General features: G+C 44.8%; 1 protein-coding gene across 3 annotated transcripts in view; it reads right to left on the bottom strand.

The window, feature by feature from the left end:
* The window catches only part of DGKG (diacylglycerol kinase gamma), a 211,890-nt gene that overhangs the window by 150,012 nt on the left and 40,145 nt on the right, over positions 1-21,733 (bottom strand). For all 3 annotated transcript variants that reach the window (XR_006818085.1, XR_006818086.1, XM_046003528.1), the window contains exons 3-5: positions 10,330-10,406; positions 1,923-2,085; positions 1,285-1,347 (exon numbers count right to left, since the gene is read on the bottom strand). Coding sequence is in view for 1 of the 3 variants with exons in the window: in XM_046003528.1 (XP_045859484.1) it covers positions 1,285-1,347; positions 1,923-2,085; positions 10,330-10,406 (303 nt within the window). In the remaining 2 variants the exon portion in view is untranslated. The remainder of the gene's footprint in view (positions 1-1,284; positions 1,348-1,922; positions 2,086-10,329; positions 10,407-21,733) is intronic.

Raw genomic sequence — 21,733 nt, 5'->3', positions numbered from 1 at the left:
CCCTTCTCTTCCTATTATGAGAATATTTTAAGTCATCATATGCTTCTCTTATTCCACATATGATTTAAGACTTATTTATAAATTAAATCCATTTACTTAAGAGCACCTCCCAGCACCAGCTTCTCTACCCAAGGGGCCATTGACCTCGAATGGCTGGGTGGGATGCTGGGAAGGGCGGGTGGGTGAGCCATACTTTGTAGAGTCTTGCCCTGATGCTGCCACTGAAGGCCTCAGGAAGGCACTGATGCTTATAATCCTTGCTTTGTGGAGCTCTAGGGGAAGCCTGAAATTTGCAGAACTTTGCAGAAAGCAATTTTCCTTTCCCAAGCATGTTCTGCTTTTCATCCACCATCAATTTTTGATCTCACCAGTCCTTCAGTTACACCCGGATAACTCTGTAATCTTTCCAGTTGCCCTTTTTGCCATGACTAGAGAAAAGATTAGAAATACACCTAGAATCGACTTGAAGAAATTCTCTCATCCTTCCAGGTCCCTGGCAAATAGATGAAAATAATGTTAACTGCTTCACCTGGCTCCTCCTCCTGACATATGAAAACCGGTGCATGTAAGTACCACTAATTCTTCCATCTGGGCCTCTGTGCTCTTGTTCTACATTTCACTTCTACATGTTAGAAATTGCACAACACAATGTCATTTTTTTTTTTGCTTCAATAGTTAATTACCTTTCAAAGAGGTTTAACTGATAAGCAAAATATTCTTTATGTGTCCCCATGTGGTTACCAGTTTCAACATTCTTCATTCCCACGTGTCAACCCAGGTTTCCATATGGTATAATTCTACTAAAAAGATTCCCTTTACCATTTCTTACAGTGCAGCTCTATACTGTTTTGTTCATTTGAACACACTCCTCCCTTCTTGCCCGACCCACCTTCAACCACCCACAGGCAGTCATGTGTATCTCGGCCCTAGATCTTTCTTTATACATATGCTCTGCCTCTCTCTCTCTCTCTCTCTCTCACACACACACACACACATACATACATTCGCTCAAACCCCCATCATATATTTACTCCCCAGAAGACTCCCCTTCTCCTCTGTCTGGCCGGGCAACCCCGTCAGAAGTAAACAGCTAATGAGCTACCCTATTTCAGGGCAAGTAAAGAAGGAGCCTGTACCAAGCCTCACGATCCCAGCACACTTGAGTGGTGGAGGCCCCAAAGATGGAGGCAGACAAGATCTGCTTAAAGGACATGGAAACAAACCACTGGTTAGATGTCCCCCTCCTCCACCCCAACCCGCAAATCTTGTACTATAAAGACTTACCTGTATCAGGGGCACAGGCCTCATCTGCTTTGGCAGCATTATCCACATTCTGTATGTTGGTATCTGGGGAGTAAAAAGGAGGTTTGAGGACCAGCCCATGATCTCTAGCTTCTTAGAGACACAGGAAGGGCACACCTTCCTGTGGGGTCCTGGATCACTTGAGTTGTGCGTCTCTGAGTGTCAGCTGGGTTCATGCTGACTCACTGGGGTTGGCTGTGTCACCCCCATTATAAACCAAGCAGACAAGGATCACAACTCCTCTTCCTCTGCCACTACTGGGCTCAGCCCAGCCTGCGCACATGACCTGAAGGTGTTCCCTTCAAGGGCTTCCTGCCCTCTTTGCAGAAACTTCTCTTCCCCCTGCCATACGTTATTTTGTTCTTCCTCTTCTCCCCATCCTCCCCTCTGATCCTGGGGGCAGGAATTTTGCCCTTCTTTGTTCCTCTGAGACAGCCATCAGACAGGGGTTTCCTGTGAGGCCCTATGGGGAAAGGAGTCCTGGTCCCCTAGTCCCCATTTCCACCCCATAAGGAAGTTACTGCACACAGGGGACCCCCTAGAAATGCAGCTGTACCTGTGCCAAATGCGTCAGAGCTACAAAATCTCCTTCTTGTCTCGGGGAACACTGGTCTACATACCTGGGCCACTGGCCTCGTTGCTGGCGCCCTCCGTTGGGTGGTCAGGGGTCTCCTGTCTGGGCTTCTGGCTGAAGGCCAGGAAGAGGTGCGTGCTCAGTGGCTGAGGAAGGTCCACCTCCAAGTATGCCCTCATGAACAGCTTGAAGACATCGTAGCTAATTGGCTGAGAAGAAACAAAAAGGACAGAGAAACTGGGGAGGGCAGGCACATGAGAGAAATGGAAGGGAAGCAGAAAGAAGTGGGGGGGGGCATTGGTGGGCTCAGGAATGAAAAGGCCAGGAGGTGATGGAGAATGGCAGGCACAGGGAGCAGGGGACGGGATGCAGGAAAGAGATGACACTTGCCGTTGCATGTCGGGACCGGCAGGAGGCTTCCGCAACAAGACACGTCCAAGACTAGGCAGAAAGCGGGTGATGGGGAATGAGCATGACCACAGAGGGGGGCTCTGCCTGAGTCGACGCCCACAAGCCAGACGGTTCTCTAATGAGCTGGATTTGGTCAGTGTCATAGAATCCTAGTGAAGATGAAGGACAGAGTGGAAAACACAATGGAAAGATGGTTTTTCTGTGGGGTCTCCACTTTTCTACTTGTGCTGTGAGGGATGTGATTCCTGAGTGTTCGGGTCTCAGAAAAGAGGGAAAAACAGGCTCCATCCTTCATGAGTCTCATAACTTATCTTGCCTGGAGGAACCTCAAGAACAGGAGAGGGTATGTGTCTGGCTCAGCTGCTCTCAAAACATGCCCTTGTGAAGGTTTTCGGCACTGGGAGAAGAGCCGAAGGGCAGAAGGTAGAATCAAGAAACATGCCAAAAACTAGAACCTCTCCCAGCTGCCTCTCTCCCACCACTGCCTGGCTTCTGGTCCCGGGCTGGGAGCAACCATGCCAGAAAGGGCTGCTGTACTCAGCAAACATTCAACAAAGACAGTTTGCAATGAGTCATCACTGGCTCGTTCTCTGATGGCATCAGATTCTTCATCAAATCGGCAGATGCTCCTAGAAATCACTGAGGAAGCTCTCCTCTAAGATCTGCTGTGCAGGCTTTTGTAAATAATAACAGCCATGAGAAAAAAAAAAAAAAACAAAACCCTTTTTGGGAGCCTACTTGGCTCTCCTTCTAAAATGCTGATAGCATTTAACCCCTTGTCTCTTCTAGAAAGTCTGGGAGCCTTTCCGGAACCATGAGCTGGCTCAAATATATATCATCAGGTCTGGGATACAAAGTTTTCGCCTTCAAAACAAGGGATGCCCTCCTGACCCCATTGGGAGGGAGCTCAGGAGGCAGTTTCTACTTGCCCCAGGCTGTCCTTTGCTGAGGGAAGGAAGCCTGATTTGGTTAGACAGAGGATAATGCAGGCTCTTAGCTCATTAAGGGATCTCTAAGCAAATGGTGGATTCATATTTCTTGTGACAACTACCACCAACCTGTCTCTATCTCTCTGTCTTTCCTGAATCTCTATGTCTCTCTTTCTGACCCTATCTCCACAGCCTCATCACCCAAGTGTTCTTCCCCACACAACCTCCTCTTTTTTTTTATCAGTCTGCAAGAGCAAAAGCTTTTCCTCCTACTTTCCAAGTGGAACCCACCAACTATGATCCTTGATTCCACCCGCCCTCCCTCTGAAGGCATTTCCCAGCATCTGCTTCTCTACCTGCAAGCATATTCAAGGTCACTGTTCCAAAGAAATGACTGAATACTCGAGTTACTACCCTGTCCTTCTTCTCTTCCCCTTCTGTGTTCCCTGGCCAGACCACACTAGCCTGTTAACTCTTCGGTCCTATTCAGTCTGGGTTCTGGACCATCACCTCTGAACCCACTCTCTTGAAGGTTATCAATTCAGGTGTCTCTTTTCTGACTTGCTCATCTTTGGCTTCTCTGTAGCATTCCCTCTTCTCTACTTGAACTTTCTGTTTTCCACGTTGTTGTTCTATTTTGGTTTTCTTCATTCTCTGCTTTGATTTGACTGGTATTGGTTGATGGCACTGTTATATTTTAAAAGCTCTTTTTGCATGGTCTTCACCTCCACTTGTAGAAGGCGGCTCTGGAGGCCCAGTGTTCCTTGGTTTCAGACTTCTGTTCTGTGCCTCCTGTGAAGAGGCACAGAGTACTGTTTACAGTGTACAACTGACCCTTGAACAACATGGGTTTGAAATGTACAGGCCCATTTACTTGTGGAATTTTTTTCAATAAGTAGAGTACAGTACGATCAGTGTATTTTCTCTTCCTTATGATCTCCTTAATGACATTTTCCTTTCTCTGGCTTCCTTTATTGTAGAATATAGTACAGTATATACAATACAAATAACATATAAAATATGTGTTAATCAACTGTTTATGTTGAAAGTAAGGCTTCCAGTCAACAGTAGGTTATTAGTAATTAAGCTTTTGGGGAGTCAAAATTTATATGTGGATTTCCAACTGTGTCGGGGGTTGGTGACCCTAACCCCCATGTTACCCAAGGGTCAACTATAGTTTGGAGCCTCGAAGTGTCCCATTAATTTTTTCTATCAAATTGAGAACTAGCAGCAGAAAATATTTCTGGAACACCGACGATACTAAATGATTTTTTAAAAAAGAGAACATTTGGTTAAACCACGTCTAATATAACACTCTTCAAAAACCAAAGCTGAAAGAGCATCAAAGAAAGCAGTGTGGGATCCAGGGGACCTCATGACTGGTCTCAGCTATACCCCATTTCTCTCTCTTTGTGAACGTCAGTTTCTTCCTCAGCAGATGGTAAGTTTGAGAAGATTTCAAATTCTCAACTTCTATGAGCCCCCTCCCTTGGCCAGTCCCCTTCCTGACCCTGCAGCTTCTGCTATCTCTGACAATACCAGGCTCTGTTTTGAACTCCCAGTCATCAGAGACTACGTATTGTCCCTTCCTTCTATTCACTGTTCTTACCACATCTGTCACCTCTGGGTCTTTTCTGTGTGTCCACTGTCCCGCTGCCTCCACCCATAGAAGGCGGCTCTGGAGGCCCAATGTTCCCTGGTTTCAGACTTCTGTTCTGTGCCTCCTACCTGGACCACTGCAATACTTCTCAATTTGCCTCCACCCCCATCTGTCAGTCCTCCCATCTTATCTATCCTTGCCAGATTGATCTTTCCAGAGCATAATTCTGAACAGATTGCTTCTCTACTCAAAAACTTTCCATGCTTCCTAATTACCCATGGGAGAGGTGAGATCAGTTTTAAAATCACATGACCCTCTATAACATTTTTGAGCATGCATTCCCATTTACCTATACTTATAAATTAATACATGTACTACTGTCCTCCTCTAGTATACCCCATAAAACATACACAAGAGAAGAAATTACAAAACAGAAGAAAAATGAGATAAAAAATCAATGTGACTGGAAGGTCTAATTTGCAGTGTTCCCACACTCCAGTGGATCATCTCATGTATTCCTTGAGTCCTCTGGGATTCACAGCCCTCCCCATAATCCCACTCCAACCTAGATCTGTAGCTACTTCAAGCTCTGAGATCATTCTGGTCTTTTCTCCTATGATTCCCCATGTGTACCTCTACACCCTGTCCACACTTATCTCCGTATTCTTTCCTGGTCAAGCCTCCAAGCGTATCTCATAAACTGCTTCCTTCTCTACCTGTTAAGATTCTAGCATATTCTAGCTAGACTTTAAGGTCCAGCCCAGATGCCACCTTCTTCAGGAAGCCTGGTATAATCTCCTGTACCTGAATTTCTGTACTTTGTCACTTCCATTCATGTCCTAAGACACTTTCATCAGCTGCTCTCTTTTTAATACATAGTTGTTTATGATAACTCCTCAACTAGATCTAGAGTTCTGGGAAGGTAGTAAAATATCCTATTTCATCTAAGTATCCCCCACAAACCATCTATGACAGGTATTTTAATGGATGTGTGATTTCTTGCTGTATAGTTGGCTCCCATCAATTATTGTAGGGCCTATTCAGTCAGTGTCTATGTACTGAAATCCTAGGTACAAGAAACACCTTGGGGAACACACCTGTGACACACACATAGGTCTATACCTTCAAGAGACTCAGGTATTGAAAATATTCCAATACAGCATCAATAGTGATGAGGATGGGAAAAGTACTGACAAACAACTATAAGAACTTAGAAAACAGGGGCGCCTGGGTGGCTCAGTGGGTTAAAGCCTCTGCCTTCGGCTCAGGTCATGATCCCAGGGTTCTGGGATCGAGCCCCACATCGGGCTCTCTGCTCGGCGGGGACCCTGCTTCCTCTTCTCTCTCTGCCTGCTTCTCTGCCTACTTGTGATCTCTGTCTGTCAAATAAATAAATAAAATCTTAAAAAAAAAAAAAAAAGAACTTAGAAAACAATGATGGAAGACATGTCCAACCACTCGTGACCCTAATCGGGGGAACAGGATGGCACAGAATAAGCCCAGAAACAAAGATCATTCGCACCAGAAGAGCCCAGACCTCCTCACATCACTGAGGTTCTGAAAGTTCAGTGACTTGCCCCAGCCACCTAGCAGCAGAGTAAAACCGGAAGCCTGATCTTCTGACTCCCAGTCCAGTGCTCCTGCTCCCATGTCTGTTCTCGGTCTCAGTGCTAACAGATGGCTCCCTGCCACTCCCTCCAAGAACCTCAAGTATAGTATGCAAAAAAAATGTGGCTGTGTGCCACTCTCAGAGCAGTATATGAGTTTCGGAGAGTGAGTTCTTTATGAGCACAGGCCAGGCTCAGAGGCGCTCCTAGTGAATGTGTGATGTGTAGAAAGTGGCTTACTCTGCCCAAGCCAGACAAACAAACACTATGAGGCATGCTGGCAACTCTCTGTGCTCTGGAATAACATGCTAGACACTGTCATGGTGCAGGCCTGTTTTCTTCCCAGAAACTGCCACTTTCATATACTGGGCAATTGCTGTTTCTGCAGTCTCCTTCAAGAGTGAATTCTTGCAGAGGTCAAAAAAAGGAGGGGGGAACTAGATGGACAGCTTATTGTGCATCAGGCAGTTTACGTTCATGATCTCATTTAATTATTAAAGCAACCAGGGCACCTGGGTGGCTCAGTCCTTAAGCGTCTGCCTTCGGCTCAGGTCATGATCCCGGTGTCCTGGGATCAAGCCCCACAGGGGGCTCCCTGCTCAGCAGGAAGCCTGCTCCTCTCTCTCCCACTCCCCCTGCTTTTGTTCCCTCTCCCGCTGTGTCTGTCAAACAAGTAGAAAATATCTTAAAAAACAACAACAATAACCACCATGTGAGGAGGGACTGTTACTGCTATTTGGTGGATGAAAAAATTTCTGAAAACATGAATAACTTACTCAGAGTCATACAGTCTGGGCAGAGCTGGGCTCTGTGCTTCCATGTGTCTGAGTCCAAGATCACAAGGCCACCGAGCCACCTTGCTCCTCTTACTCCATCGTGTACTGGTTCACTTTCTGACTGTTTCCTGCTCTACTCCATTCTCCAGAGAATCACTCAGTGCTGATGGGCAGCGGCCCCGCTTGTCGCAGCCAGATGCAAACTTTTATTCTTGGCCTCACTTTCCTAGCTACTTGCCCTTCCCACGACTAACCATGCCTCCTTGAGACGTTTTAGCAGCAGTAAGCCATCAAGCTCAAGAGCAAGTACATGCTCTTTGTTTCCGCCGCCCCGTGCCGGGACATTACACCTACTAGAAGTCAGCCACAGTGGGAGAGAGAATAAAACCAGAGTGACAGAGCTTCCCGGCGACACAGCAGTGCCAGGCATGCCAAGAGTGGGGCCCGGCTGGATGAGGCGTGGGTGGCAGCAGGCTCCTAACAGCCAAGCTGCTCTCCGCTTCTGAAAGCTCCCGTGGCCCACACCCTCAGTGGCCCTGACCAAATTGTTCCCCTCCCACTCTTCAGCCTCAAGGCTGTCGGGCTGATTAGCAGCCCCCACCCTTCTTTGTTCCTGTGTTTCTGGAGCTGGGGGTGAGGGGTGGGAGGGGCAGCGAGAGTTCTTTGCGGCTTCCCCATCTTCTCTGCATGGCTTCTCCTCAGGAATGTTCTTTGAAATGGCTCATTCTCAGTCTGTCTCCTGTACCGGCAATCGTCCTCCTGTTTCATTCTCCAGAGGACTGTGCACTTCACCCAAAGCCCCTGCTCAGGTAAACCTCGAGGACATGTGCTTTGTTGGTTCCCTGCCAGCACCCAGCAGCGGAGTTGACTCAAGGGTCCTTGAAAGGATGACAATACCAATAAATAATGACCTGCCTTGTCCCAAGGCAGGTCTGTCCTGCTGATCAGTCATTTTTCTGCAATTAGCTCTCATGAAAGGACCCAGGAAGAGGGAAAAGGAAGTTGAATTTAACACATTCTGGGGAAAGGAGTCAGAATAATAATGGATACCGCTTTTTAAGTGTCCTACAAAGTGTTAGACATTTTGCAAAAATTATCTCAATCCATACACTCATCTGCAAACTTCAATGTCTTTGCTTGTTGTGATCTTCAGGTCACAGATGTGGAACGTGAGGCTCAGAGATGTGAAATATTATTTCAGGCCACACTGCTGGTTGGCAGCAAAGGCAGAAGTCTAACCTAAGACCACGTACCTCCGGAGCCTGCCAACAGGGAGTAAGTTCTGGAGGGCAAGAACCGTGCTTCCTCATCTTTACATCTTCTACAGTGCCCAGCACGGTGCCTGGATGCTCGAGAAACATGAGATGAGTGGGATCTGAAAGTAGGGGAGGTCTTGCGTTCATTTACTCATTCAACAAATATTTCTTGAGTGCCTGCTATGAGCCAGATACTCCTCTGGGCACTGGGGATACCGAAATGAACAAATACATAGCATGACAGATGATGAGGAATACTAAGGAGGACAATGAGGCAGACCAGGGGGATAAGAAGCATCAGGAAAAAGGGCTTAAAATTTTAAATAGAGATGGTGACATTCACTGAGAAGGTGATCTGAGCAAACACTTTAAGAAGTAAGGAAATAAAAAATGTGGGTATATGTGGGAGGAACATTCCAGGAAGAGACGAAAGCAAATGCAAAGGTACTGAGGTAGAGCAACCTTGGCTTGTCTGACAGCATCAAGAAGGCCATAATAGGTGGAAAGGAAAGATGAGGAGAGTATCAAGAGATGAGGTTAGGGAGTAGATGAAGGTACAGATGGTAATGACTTTGATTTTAACTCTGAGTAGGGGGTGGGGGAGCCATGAAGGACTGTAGAGCAGAATAGTGACATGATCTGACTTAAATTTTAACAGATTGCTCAGGATGAGTGTGAAGAACAGGGTTTAAAGGTCAAGAGCAGAAACAAGGAGCTCAGTTAGGTGACTATTACAATAATCTGGACAAAATATGGTAGTGCAGGTAAGGGTGTAGGCAGTGCCTGTGGTGAGATGTGACTAGACTTTGGATATATTTTGAAGGTAGAAGGGGGGGGGGATGATATTTGGACATGGGATGTGAGAGGAAAACTCAATGATGACTCCATAGTTTAAGACTGAAGAACTTGAAGAAAGGAGTTGTCATTTATGGAAATGGGGAAGACTGCCAGAAAAACAGGCTTTACCGGGGAAGATCAAAGAACTCAGGCTAGCTTATGTTAAGTATGAGACAGCAGTTTGATTTTTTCAATAGAAATGTCAAGTTAGAGGGATGAAAGGAAAACCAGGAGAGTGTAGTGTCCTGAAATCCAAGTGAAGACAATAGAGGAGGATCTGACCAACTGTGTCCAATGCTGTTGAGTAAAATGCCTATTGAGTTCAGCTACATTGTGATCCTTGGCGATCCTCACCAGTGGTTCTAGTGGAGGAGTAGGGGTTACGCTCTGATGGAAGAACTTTCAAGAAAGTGGGAGAAAGAGAAATTAGAGGCAATGAATACAGGCAAATCTTTTGCCCAGTTTTTCTATTAGGGACAGGAAAGAAATGAGGCAACGGGAAAACTGGAGTCAGGAAAACAATTTTAATATAGGACAAATAACAGTATGTTTATATGTTGATGAGAAAAACCTAGCAAATAGTGGAAAGCTGATGTGAAGGACAACATATACAGAGAGAGAAATGCTTCCCAATAGATTAGAAGAGGATGGGAAGGAGTGGATACCTGGAGGGGCTGAACTGACTAGGAACATGGAGAGTTCATTCCTAGTTGTAGGACTAAAGGTAACAGAGGCATGTGAGGATCTTGTGGAAGATCTCTTCTGATTTCTTTCTATTTTCTCAGTGAAGTAGAAAGCATGGTTGATGACTTAGAATGAGGACAGGAAAAGGGAAAGATTTGAAGAGAGAGTAGTCTTCTAGGACAGTAAGAGAATGCTTAAACTTGGCAAACATATAAATGGCTCATTTGAGACTTAGGGGAATATATGTTGAGAAACAAGTTCTTTAAAATGAGCTAAACTTCTAAGAATGGAACAAATTATGGAAAAGCTAGAACATAGGGCTTTTTGAAGGCTTGAAATGGAAATGTTCTTACCTCATGTGGGTCATATTGTTTGAGGCTCCCACCCTCATTAAACTCAGCCAAGACATCCTTTATCTTCTTGGAAGAATCTGGAGAGACATAATGCACATGTGAAATATTGGTTAACAGCTCATGGGAGCTGGGCCAAGTACATTCTCCCTGTCTAACCTTGGTTATGATGGCACCAATCCTCATTCCCAGGGCTATGTGGAAAAACATCACCCTTATCTGCCCTTTTGCCCTCTTACTTATTTTTTTTTCAGTATAGTCTCTCTCCTGTTGTATGAACTATCTTTCTAAAACACAGATATGATCTGATCATGTTCCTACCCAATACACTTCAATGGATCTCAGTTTTCCCAGCATAAAGCTTAACTCCCTTGCTTGGTATATAAGTATGTGGTGATTTATGGGTGACCTAGCCCATTCCTCATCTCTTACTTTAACCTTCTACTCACCCCACTTTTCAGCCCCATCAAATCGCATTTCCATCAGTCCCTGATTACACTGTGTATTCATTCACTCCTTCATTCTTTCATGGAGTCTCTTCTCTATGTTGTGAACTTCACTCACTTCTTGGTACCCAGCTCAAATGCCAACTCCTTTGTAAAGTCTTCCTTTATCAGTCAGAGTTCCCTCTCCTGCATTCCACATGAGTTGAACACAATTCTGTAACAGAGCTTGTCATGTAGTGTTATAACTGCCTCTCTTAGTCATCTCCTGCCCCAGTTCTACCTTGAGATCTGTAATTGATTAGTGGGTCTTTGTATATCATATCACAGACTGACACATAAGTAAGGTTCAGAAAACCAGTTTACTAGGTGACTACATAAAATCTGAGCAGAAATGTTTAAACATTTAAATTTTTGTTGACTAAATAAGATGGATGGGCATTAAGCCCAGTGATGCTCTGTCCTTGGTGCTGAAACAGAGATTCAGGGTCGGTGAAGCATAATGACTTAGAAAATTCTCCTTTCCATTGGAAATAATCTGGAAACTAATAGAGAAAAATATGGCTTCTTCTTCTTCTTTTGAGTTTTATAAGGAAATTGGGAGTCTAGAAAAGGGATTCAATAATTGTCATTATAAACCCATCCTGAGTATATCCTGTGTAGTTACCGGAATTCTAGACATCAGAGAAAACCAGGGTCTCTGTGCGCTCCTTGTCTTACAGTACTGTGGATAATTAAGAGCTTCCCAAGCTCCATTACAGCCATGATTTGAAGATCTGAGCAAAGGGCAATGTTATTAAAAATTGACATAGTGTTCCTTGGTGTTTTTACAGAGGGCTACACTCTCTCATAGGCTTGCATAAAGTAGATGTGCACATGGGCTGGGCTGCTCTCCACGGCTCTGCTGACTTGGATTCGATCAAGCACAAGTTATAATCATTTTAGAACTGAGACATATTGAAATGTCACAGGAAAATGTTGATGTTGCCTAAAAATGGACACTTCCTCCTGAAATTCAAAACTAATAGCTCAGTGAGATCCAGGCAGCAGATGTCATCAATTTGGGCTGCTTCCACTTAATTCAGAAAACACTATGGAGGGTGAGATGCTGCAAGGTACTATTGATGAACTAGCTGGGGAGATTATCTGAATATTGTGCTAATGGCTAGCCTCTAGTTGGGGCCTTTATTGCATAGTCTCATATATACTTTCCCCTGCCGATCCATGCACGTTTGGTTATATTTTCTTCAGTTTACAGATGAAGAAGCTGAAATTCAGAAAAATTAAGTGACTTGACTAAAAGGGTTTTAATTCAGGTCTACTTTGGCTCAAAGTCTATATTACTTTCCCTTAAGCACTATTCACTGTTACTCCCCAAACCCTGGCTGACACAAGGGAAAATGTAATTAATACTATAGCTATAATACAGAAGCTCCATGAAGAACAGACCAGAGAAGTAGAATGAGCAGGAAAGAAGTAAAGTTAGGATGACAGTAAACTTGGGTGGGGTCCAAGGATGTCCCATACAGGAGGTAGCATTTGAGAGCTGAGGTATAAAGAATAAGTGAGGCTTCAAAGATGGACAAAAAGTGGAAAGACTTCTAAGAAGGGACAGGGTGAACAAAAATACAGAGATGGGCATCACAAGACACCTAGGGAAGGTCAGAACCAGAGAGTAGTTTGGGGACAGATTTGTGGGAGTCTTGAGTGCCAAGCTAAGGACATTGATTTGAAATTGTTAAAGATTTCCTGAAGAGTGGAGTACCAAAATCAAGTCTGTTTTCTAAAGGTCACTCTGGCAACAGAATGGAAGACAACTAGAATTAGGCCAGAGCTCAGTTAACATTACACATAAATTATGTTCAAATCATTCTATGGGCAGTTCAATTATTTAGAGAAGACTACATTTTAGAATCTATTTTAATGGGAGATTTTCAGGCCAACCAGAGTGGCCAAATCTGGACTGCATTAAAAAGTACAAACTTGGAAGCATGGGTACCCTTGGTGTTGCTTCTGCAAGAGTAGTAAAGAGCCAACATTTTGACTGAGAACCAGGGAAGTGATTTCACTTGAATTCATACTCTTGATATTATTGTCACATTTTGGAAATTCCACAGTTGATCCTAGCAGAAATCCTATTTTTGGTTCTAAGTGACTATATATTTGCAAAATCCTGATTTATATTTAAATGTATGCTATAAATGCATGCCACACACACACACACACACACACACATACATATATATGTATATACACATACACAAGTATGTTCATCCTTTGTTCACATTCAAATAAGCAGGCTTTAAAAAAAACACAAAAAGAATATTAAAATCTCCAATTACTAGCCTAAAATAAAGTAGGAAAAAAAAATCCAAGAGATTGCTGCTTCCTAGATTTCTGTGAGGGTCGTTCTTCATCACACATTTACTTCCATTGCTTCATGGGCTTTAATGAGCTCATAGTGTCAACACCTGTCCCTTTTTTAAAAAAAAAGGGAGAAAATCTAATTCTCAAATTTGAGACCAATTCCTTTCTCTTGGTATGTCCTTTGATATTTTATTAGTTCTATTTTTGACAGGCTTCTGGGCTGGGTTTCTATTTGTCCAAGGAGGAGTAAGTGGGTACTGCTCCATTCTGTTTCATCTTATGACAGCTAGGAACAATGAGGGTCATCTTCAGAACATTCCTTGATCTTACCCCAGGCACCGTCTATGGGTCCAACCGCATAGCCTCAGTAGAGAGCAGAAGCCTGTACAGTAGCATCACCACCAGACTCAGAGGAGATCCAGTTCTATTCCTAAGTGTCTACAAGAGGGCCATGTCCACAGTTCTTTGTAAGAACTCCTATTTTATTGAGTGCTTACTGTAGGCACCATCCCACTTATCTTATATGATTTATTTAAATCTCCATAATTACTCTCTAATGTAATAATGGTCCCTATTTTATTTTATTTTTAAATATTTTATTTGAGAGAAAGAGAGGGAGAGAGCACAGCAGGTGGAAAGGCAGAGAGAGAAACACACTCCCCGCTTAGCAGGCCCCCTGAAGTGGGGCTTGATCCCAGGACCCCAGGATCATGACCTGAGCTGAAGGCAGACATTCAACTGACGGAGCCCCCAGGCCCACCAGTAGTCCCTATTTTAGACAAGAAAAAAAAAAAACAGGTTTATGAAATTCAGATCATTCTTTTAGGGGCACACAGCTAGTGAGTGGGTGACTCTGATTTTTAGCATATTTAATCATGTGGCATAGCTATTAGAGTCACTAGATATGTGAACCTGGGGAAATCAGAAGAAAAGGTCCTTCCTCTACAACAGTGCCTCTCAAACCCAGCTACCTGTCAGAACCACCTGAGAAGCCTATATACTTTGAAACCCAGGCCTCACCCGAGACCAGTTAAGTCAGCATCTCTTTGGAAACTCAGGAATCGAAATATTTTAAAGCTTCCTGGGGGTTCACATGTATGGCCAAGGTTAAGAACTGTGGTTCTGTGAATGTAATTTTATTGTTAGAAATGAAGACTATCTTAAGAAGCAGCTAAACTTGTTGGATAATTATTGCAAAAGGAAGAAAAGTTTATAACTCTGCTCAATCTGAAATCAACCACGCTTGGCAGACACTCTCTATTGCTGAAGTGGACAAAATGAAGGAACTTTACCCAACAGGTCGACTTATTCAGCTTTGTGGCAAGTCAGGGATACCTTCTGTAACTCGCACTGACAGAACCATCAGCATGCAGTTTTACCCCAAATCAGGGGTCAAGAGCCTCTTTTCTATGATCAAGGTCACTAGTAGTAACAACTACCCTAAGAAGTTTTGATCCAAAATTGTCTCTTTATGCTTTATGTGCCAAGAATTCTGGGACCTTAACCAAACACTTGTTCCTAGTGTTTAAGCACATTCAAAGCCTTTTTAAGGAGAAAATCTGGCCCAACTCACAGGCACCTTCACTGCCACGCTTGTGTGGGAGAGGGATGCCCTCCAACTGAACAAGCAGACAAATTGGGAGATTCAGTGTTTACAGCAGAACAGCAGTGGTGCTGCCTAAACCAGAACCCAAAGTTGATGGGCCATCTTCTAGCTAAGAACACTGAGTATGTGAGGACTAGTCAGACCATCAAACTCTGAAATAACTATAAATCAACATTTTGAAATGGGAATCTGAAAACCCATAAATGACCGTGAAATTATAAGTGAATAATGACTCTCCTCCATGCCTCAAAGTCCCCCAAGAGCATCTCAGACTGAACACGGGCAGCCACTGCCTGAGGTTCCAGTTTAAATGCATATTCTGATTCAGCAGGGACTGAGTCCGGGCCTGACATTCTGCGTTTCAAGCAAGACCCTCAGTGACACCAATTATACAGGTGCACGGACCTCACTTTTGATGAGAATGCCTTCAGTAACGCTCTTGTGTATTTGTGGTTGACTAGTAAGGCTTGCCTGTCACAACATAGAAAAAACCATGATGCTGAGGCTAGAGGAATATAGTCCATAGATTGAGCAGACTGAAAATGACTCAAACCTGGGAGGGAAAGACACAGGGGAAGAGAAAGTTGGCACATGAAAGGGGGAAAAAACCAACAACATCTAGATTTTCCTTCTTTCGATGATGGCTGGGAAGTATGAATAAGTTTTCTAAGTGTTCCAGGGAGTCAAGAACACAGTGAGGTGCCCAAAAGCAAGAGTGGAGTTTCCCAAGGGTTCTGGAAAGATGGAGAATGAGGTGAGAACAGAGATGCCCGATCCAGGAGCAGTGCATCAAAAGGCCCACCTTTTCATCCAGGAGGAGTCAGGCCCCAAAGGGGAATGTGGGGAACATGTGTAAGAAGCCCAGCTTCAGAAGCAGTGACACATTCTCCCAGCTAAGCTTCTCCTCCTGTGCACTGTTTCTGCCCAGCCTAGAGCCACTGCCTGGAATAAATTCAACATTCAATAAAGGTTCATTGAATGAAGGAGGACTAGAAAAGGCACTGGGATTATTGTGCTTGTCCCATATGTCCCATATTTCCAGGGTCATAGGGAGAAAAGCTGGACCAGTGGTGGACAACCCTGGCTGCATGATGGACTCACCTGATGAGCTTTAAACAGCACTGATGCCTGGATCCGACACCTACAGATTATGACTCAGTGATCTTGGGGGTGGGGTGGGGTTAGTGTGGACAGTACACTGGAAGGGTTCAAAGACTCCCAGGTATTTTAAGTGCACAGCCAAGGCTGAGGACCTCTGAGGTCTGCGAATCTAACTACTAAGGGAACCAGTGGAGGTGGTTAATTCTGCACAGTGTTACATATAGAATAAGAGAAAATGACTTTACATCAAAAGTAGAGGGTTTGGGGGCTCATATCCAAGAACCCTCTTTAAGAAACTGAGAATTTCTGATTCACCATAAGTGCTCTGAATGACTGGTACGGCTTATTTGTACAAGGGACATTGGTATTGACAGCAAAACTTCCCACTTTCTCTTCAAATAATTTGGCCTCATTAGTCATAGCCCACATGAAGGGGGAGGAATGGATCAGACAATCTGCATCTTCTTGTGACTCAAAGTGTGGTCCGTGGACCAGCAGCATCAGCAGCCTGGAAGCTTGTCCAAAATGCAGCATTTCAGAACTCTCCCAGACCTACTGAGTCAGAATTGGCATTTTAACAAGATCTCCAGGAGATTCGTGTGCATATTCAAACCTGAGAGCTACTGTTCTATAGAAGCCTATCCCTATCCATAGATTCTGACTGCTTGTGGGTAGAGGCCTAGTCATCAGAATGAAAGGAAGGCCAGCTGTGCTGCAAGAGACGTGAGGGAGAAATAGCGGTGGCTTCCTTCCGAGATGGAAACAATGACAATGAGACATGACCCTTAATGGACCCAGGACTTCAAGAACATTGGATTAACTCTCACTCCACTGGCTCATGTAAATAATAAGGTTTCAACGAAGCTTACTTAGAGCCTTACATTGTTCCATAAACCAGCCCTAAACATTTTCTCTGGCTCCTGTATTAACACTGACAAGTTTGAATTTTGAGCTGTAATTTACTTACATCTTAAATTCAGAGACTTTGCGTTGATCTGATTCTAATGAAATATATTTCTGAATAGCACAATTTATCTGATTCATTCTTCTTAAATGTACTTTAAAATTTTGCTCTAAAAAAATAAATAAATAAATAAAATTTTGCTCTATTAGGACTGGGCTCGCTCTGATGAGCACCGCAAGGGCCAAGGGTCCAGCTGCAGGAGGAGGCGATGGTGAAGGAAGTGTGCTGGTGGGAACAGGAAGCTGAGGGATGGGAAGAGTGAGACCGACCAAGGGACTGAGAGGACAGGCGGAGCAGGACAGGTAGTGCATGTCTGCACTATACAGTGTCTTGTGGAATCACCTGCCATGAACCACATTCATTCATCCTTCCATGCATTCATGTATTCATTCAAGCAATGATTACTGATTCCTGCCACTAAGAGATAATTGTATGCCAAGCTCTAGGCTAAATGCTGGGGACTCCCAATTGGGAAAGACCATGAACAAGGCCCCTGCCCTCAAGGAACTTACAGTGGAGTAGGTCAAGGCCTAGCTCCGAGCTGAGCTTGGGGATCTGCCCAGTGCCCGTGCCAGAGGTGGCCGGATCTCTGCTTTTGCCACAAGCCTGAGGCAAGGAGCAAAGAACAAAGGAAAAACCAGTGCAACCCAAATATTAGCTGTACTTCAGCCCTCCTAGAATGACAGAGGACTTTGTTTAAAGGATTCTTTTTATTTCTCCCCTCTGGCCTTTAATAAAAGTCCAAATGATGTAAAAGAAAATTTTGCTCTATTATAGTTTAATTGACATGCAAATATGTAATATATACATTAATCCCTCCACTGTATCACTGAAGGCTGAGCTCCAGTGGGTACTTTTTGTTTAATTTACTGGAACTGGATTGAAGCAAACTGAATGTGACCTGGGATTGAGAATTTTGTTTCTAATTCTTATACTACCACTAACCTTCTGTGTGACCTTGGGGAAATCACTGAGCAATTCTCAGTGATTGAACACAGGACTCAGTGTTCTCATTATAAAATGGGTAGGAGTTAGATGGTGCCTTAAAATTTCTCCCAGGTGTAAAAATTCTACAAAATCTAGCAACCATGGACTGATATAAAAAATGTTTAATTTCTTGGAGAATTAAAAGTTAAAATTGATGCTTTATCATTTTTTCCCTTTCTGAAAAAGCTGATAGCTTTGTCCTTGACAAATTATGCAAAAATAATCGCCTCTCCTCGAATATCAGGATTAGGACAATAACCCCATTATATCTCTATTTGAAGCTGTTAGAGGAGGGTCAGTAGAAGGCCTCCCCATGAGCTTACACACTCTGAGGTTGAAAAGAAACCAGTTTCAGCACAGAAACTAAGTATGAGAAGGGCTAAGATGGTCATTTAATCAACTGGACACCCAGGGAAAGAAAACTCAATTGCTTTAAAGTCAATTCTGTTCTATCTTGGGCAGGTCTGACGATTAGGCATCAACATATCCCTTGCTTTAAGTCCTTCTTTGATGATTTTCTCCCATTAGTCCTAGGGCTACTTCTGGAAGCCATTCAAAATTAACTACACACTTCCTCCCCCAACAGTACCTTTTATTTATTTACTTATTTGAATCTTCCCTTCTCCTGCAAACAGGCATAGTACTTGCAGGCACTTTTTTATAACCCGCTGTGAGGCCCCTCCCCATACTGGCTGCACTTCTCAAACACCTCCCGGTTTGTCCCTATCCATCGTACACTGTGGTGCCCAGGAACGAATTCAGCTCTCAAAGGAATCTGATCAGGGTAGACAGTATGCGGGTACCAGCTTGCCTTGCAACATACTGTGAGACTATTAATGCATCCGATGATCACAATCAGTGGTTTGGTTAAATAAGATAATGTATCAAAAGAAATCTCCCCAGCCCCTAGAAGTCTTGCTTCTGAAAAGTACTGAACAACAACAACACCTCATGATATACTGTGCGCCAGCTAGTCTCCATAGAGCACTGTCCACAGTCTCCCTGCGCCCGGTGTGAGCTGCTCTCCCATGAGAAGGGCAGTTCATCCCCCCACCCTGTTGCATCTGGGCCAGCCCAGTGGAATGTGGAGACAGTTCTGTTTAGGGACCTCAGAGTCCAGGTGTTAAAAAGGCCTGCTTTTATGCTCTTGGGAGTCCGGGGCCACATGTAAGACATCCAGGCTAGCCGGCTGGAGAAAGAGGCCGCATGGAGAGGCCCTGGGAGATGACAAAGCACTTGGGAGAAAGCAACCCCATGGAGGAAGGCTGAGGTAACAGCATGGCCGTGAGTAAGCCTGCTGGGCCCTGTGAGTCATCCCACCTGAAGCCCCACACACCGCAGAGCAGGGACCAGCCATCCCCACTGGGCCCCGTCCAGATTCCCAAGCCACAGAATCACGGGAAAAAAAACAAAATGGCCGTTATAACGCACGAGGCTGAAGTTGTTTTGATGCAGCAGTAGATAACTGGATTGAACAGATAATTGTCAGGGTGAGGAGAACAGCATACGAAATAGCCTCACATGTCTATTTTACACACATGCACACGCACACGCACGTAGTGGTTATCACTGGGAGACAGGATCGTGGGTAGCTTTACATTTCATCTGTTTTCATTTGTATACTTGTTTTTATTTTGTGACAAAAATATTCTTAATATCACAGTATGTTTTTTACAAGCATTTTACTGAATCACATTAAGCTTACCAGATAGAAACGTATCAACTCCATGTGTGTGTGTGTGTGAACATATAAAATACTTATCTACATCTCCAAGGGCAGTTTTAACATGGCTTCCCACCTCCCCCAGCAGAAGGCCACCAGGAAGGTATAGGGGTTTTGTTATATAAACAGAATATACCAAGAGCCTCTTATCCTGAAATTCTTGGCCCCTCCTACCTGGTAACCCCCCGGGGAAAGTTCCCCGTTCTTGGGCTGTACACTCCGGCTATTCCACTACCGCCAAGCTCCTGTTTATGTAGTTACGGAAGAGCAGTTGCTATGGTAATGCAATCTGACTGAATACCAGCATGTGTCTAAAATTGGTAGAAGTGCCTTTTCCAGGGTTTCCTCTGAGGATTAACCATTTTCCAAGAACTGTAGCTTTTTTCCCTCTCCTGTTACAATAACGGCTCCAGGGCACCTTGTCCAGTCCCGGGAAACTTGTCCAGTTCCGGGACACAAACAAGATGAGGAGGGGTCAGAAAAGGACAAAGCAGATGGTTGAAAAAGAGACCCAAGCCACAAAGGAAGCCCTTCCTAGTAAATACTCCGGTTTCTTTTTGACCCCTGCCTCCTGTACTGCTTTGCCACATGTGGACCCCTCTGTTCCTCTGCTCCCTCTACCCACTACTCTTTTTGCCAGACCATCTTGCGGGTTCTTCTGTTGCCTTCTGTTTCCTTTCCCTTCTCTGACTGGAGGCTGCAGGCAGACCCTTGGCCCTCATGTGCTTGCTATCTGAAGGGCTTTCATTCTTGCTGTCATCCCCTCCTTGCTGCCTCTGCACAATGATTCCCATGTCAAAGCTGGAGCCTAGCTCTCCTTCCCACTCTCTTCCCATCACCAGTCCTCCCAGGCCCAAGGATACCTCACTTGGCAAGCAGTGTCCTCCCCAACGGGCACTTATTTATCATGCTTGCCGCCAATCCTTTCTTACCACCACTACCATGGACCCTAGGCTCTGAGTCTGTGACCTGCTTGCAGTACCATGATGACCACTCTTCCCTGCTTTCCCAAGCCACTTCCTCTGCCTGCAGTGCTCTCCCCTGCTCCCTCCCCCTAGTGTTTCCGGAATCTGGAAACCAGCCCTGCATCAGGAAGCCTCCCACCAGGCTAGGCCAGGTCTCCTCCTCGGTGCTCCCTACTCCTTAGCACCTGTCATGTGGAACATCATCGTTTGAGTCCCAGCTATCTCTCCCTACTAGGCAGGGAACTCCTTGAGGGCAGGACTCGTGTCTCCCTCATTGTTGGTTCCCTGGAACCTGGCGCATCTGAATATAGAAGGGGATATGTCATCACTATCCCCAAATCAACCTTGCCAACCCATCCCACCAGCCTTGAATCCTAATGTCGGCATATGCCCCGGGTCCACAGTCTCCAGCCATATCTCTGTTGGCTTCCATTCATTCTTCCAGCACAGGTTTCCACAGGTCAGCACTTGTTCATTGCCACAGTCCTCCCTAGCCCCGATACTCAGCTCAGACTAGATTTCATCCCACGGACCCTGCTCTATGTCCCTGATCTGGCAGCTTCTATATTCAGGCCACCAGATCCATGGCTCTGAACTCGGCCACCTTGGTCCCAAGTCATGCTTTGACCCAAGGCCTCCTACTATCCCCACCCTCCTCTCCTTCTCTCCACAGAGCCCATAGGTTCTCTTCACCACCCATACACAATCCTCTCTTTGCCTTCTCCATTTGTTTCTGTTGTTTTTCGCCCCCCCCCCCCACTATCTACATAGTACTCACATTTTACACTTCTGTCCTCCACAGAAGTCCTCCCAGCTGAATCCTCTGTTGTGAGGTAAATCATATCCCCTCCCCCACAAACTCATATGTTGAAGTCTTGACCCTGGCCCCAGTGCCTCAGACTATGACCTTATTTGGAAATAGGATCCTTACAGATGTAGCTAGTTAAGATAAAGTCATACTGGAATAGGGTGGATCTAATCCAATATGACTGTGTTCATATAAAAAGGGAAATTTGGATATGGACACACACACACACGCACGCATGCACACACACACACTTAGGGAGAATGTCATGGAGAGACAGGGAGAAGGTAGCCATCTATAAGCCAAGGACAGAAGCCTAGAACACATTCTTCGCTTACAGTCCTCAGGAGGAACCAACCCTGCTGATATCTTGACTTTGCACTTCTAACCTCCAGAACCATTAGATACTTACTGTGGTTCTAAGCCAACCAGACTGTGAGTCCTTT

The sequence above is a fragment of the Meles meles genome, chromosome 4 (assembly GCF_922984935.1).
Source record: "Meles meles chromosome 4, mMelMel3.1 paternal haplotype, whole genome shotgun sequence".
Lineage (NCBI taxonomy): Eukaryota > Metazoa > Chordata > Mammalia > Carnivora > Mustelidae > Meles > Meles meles.
This window is presented reverse-complemented; position numbering and strand designations above follow the sequence as displayed.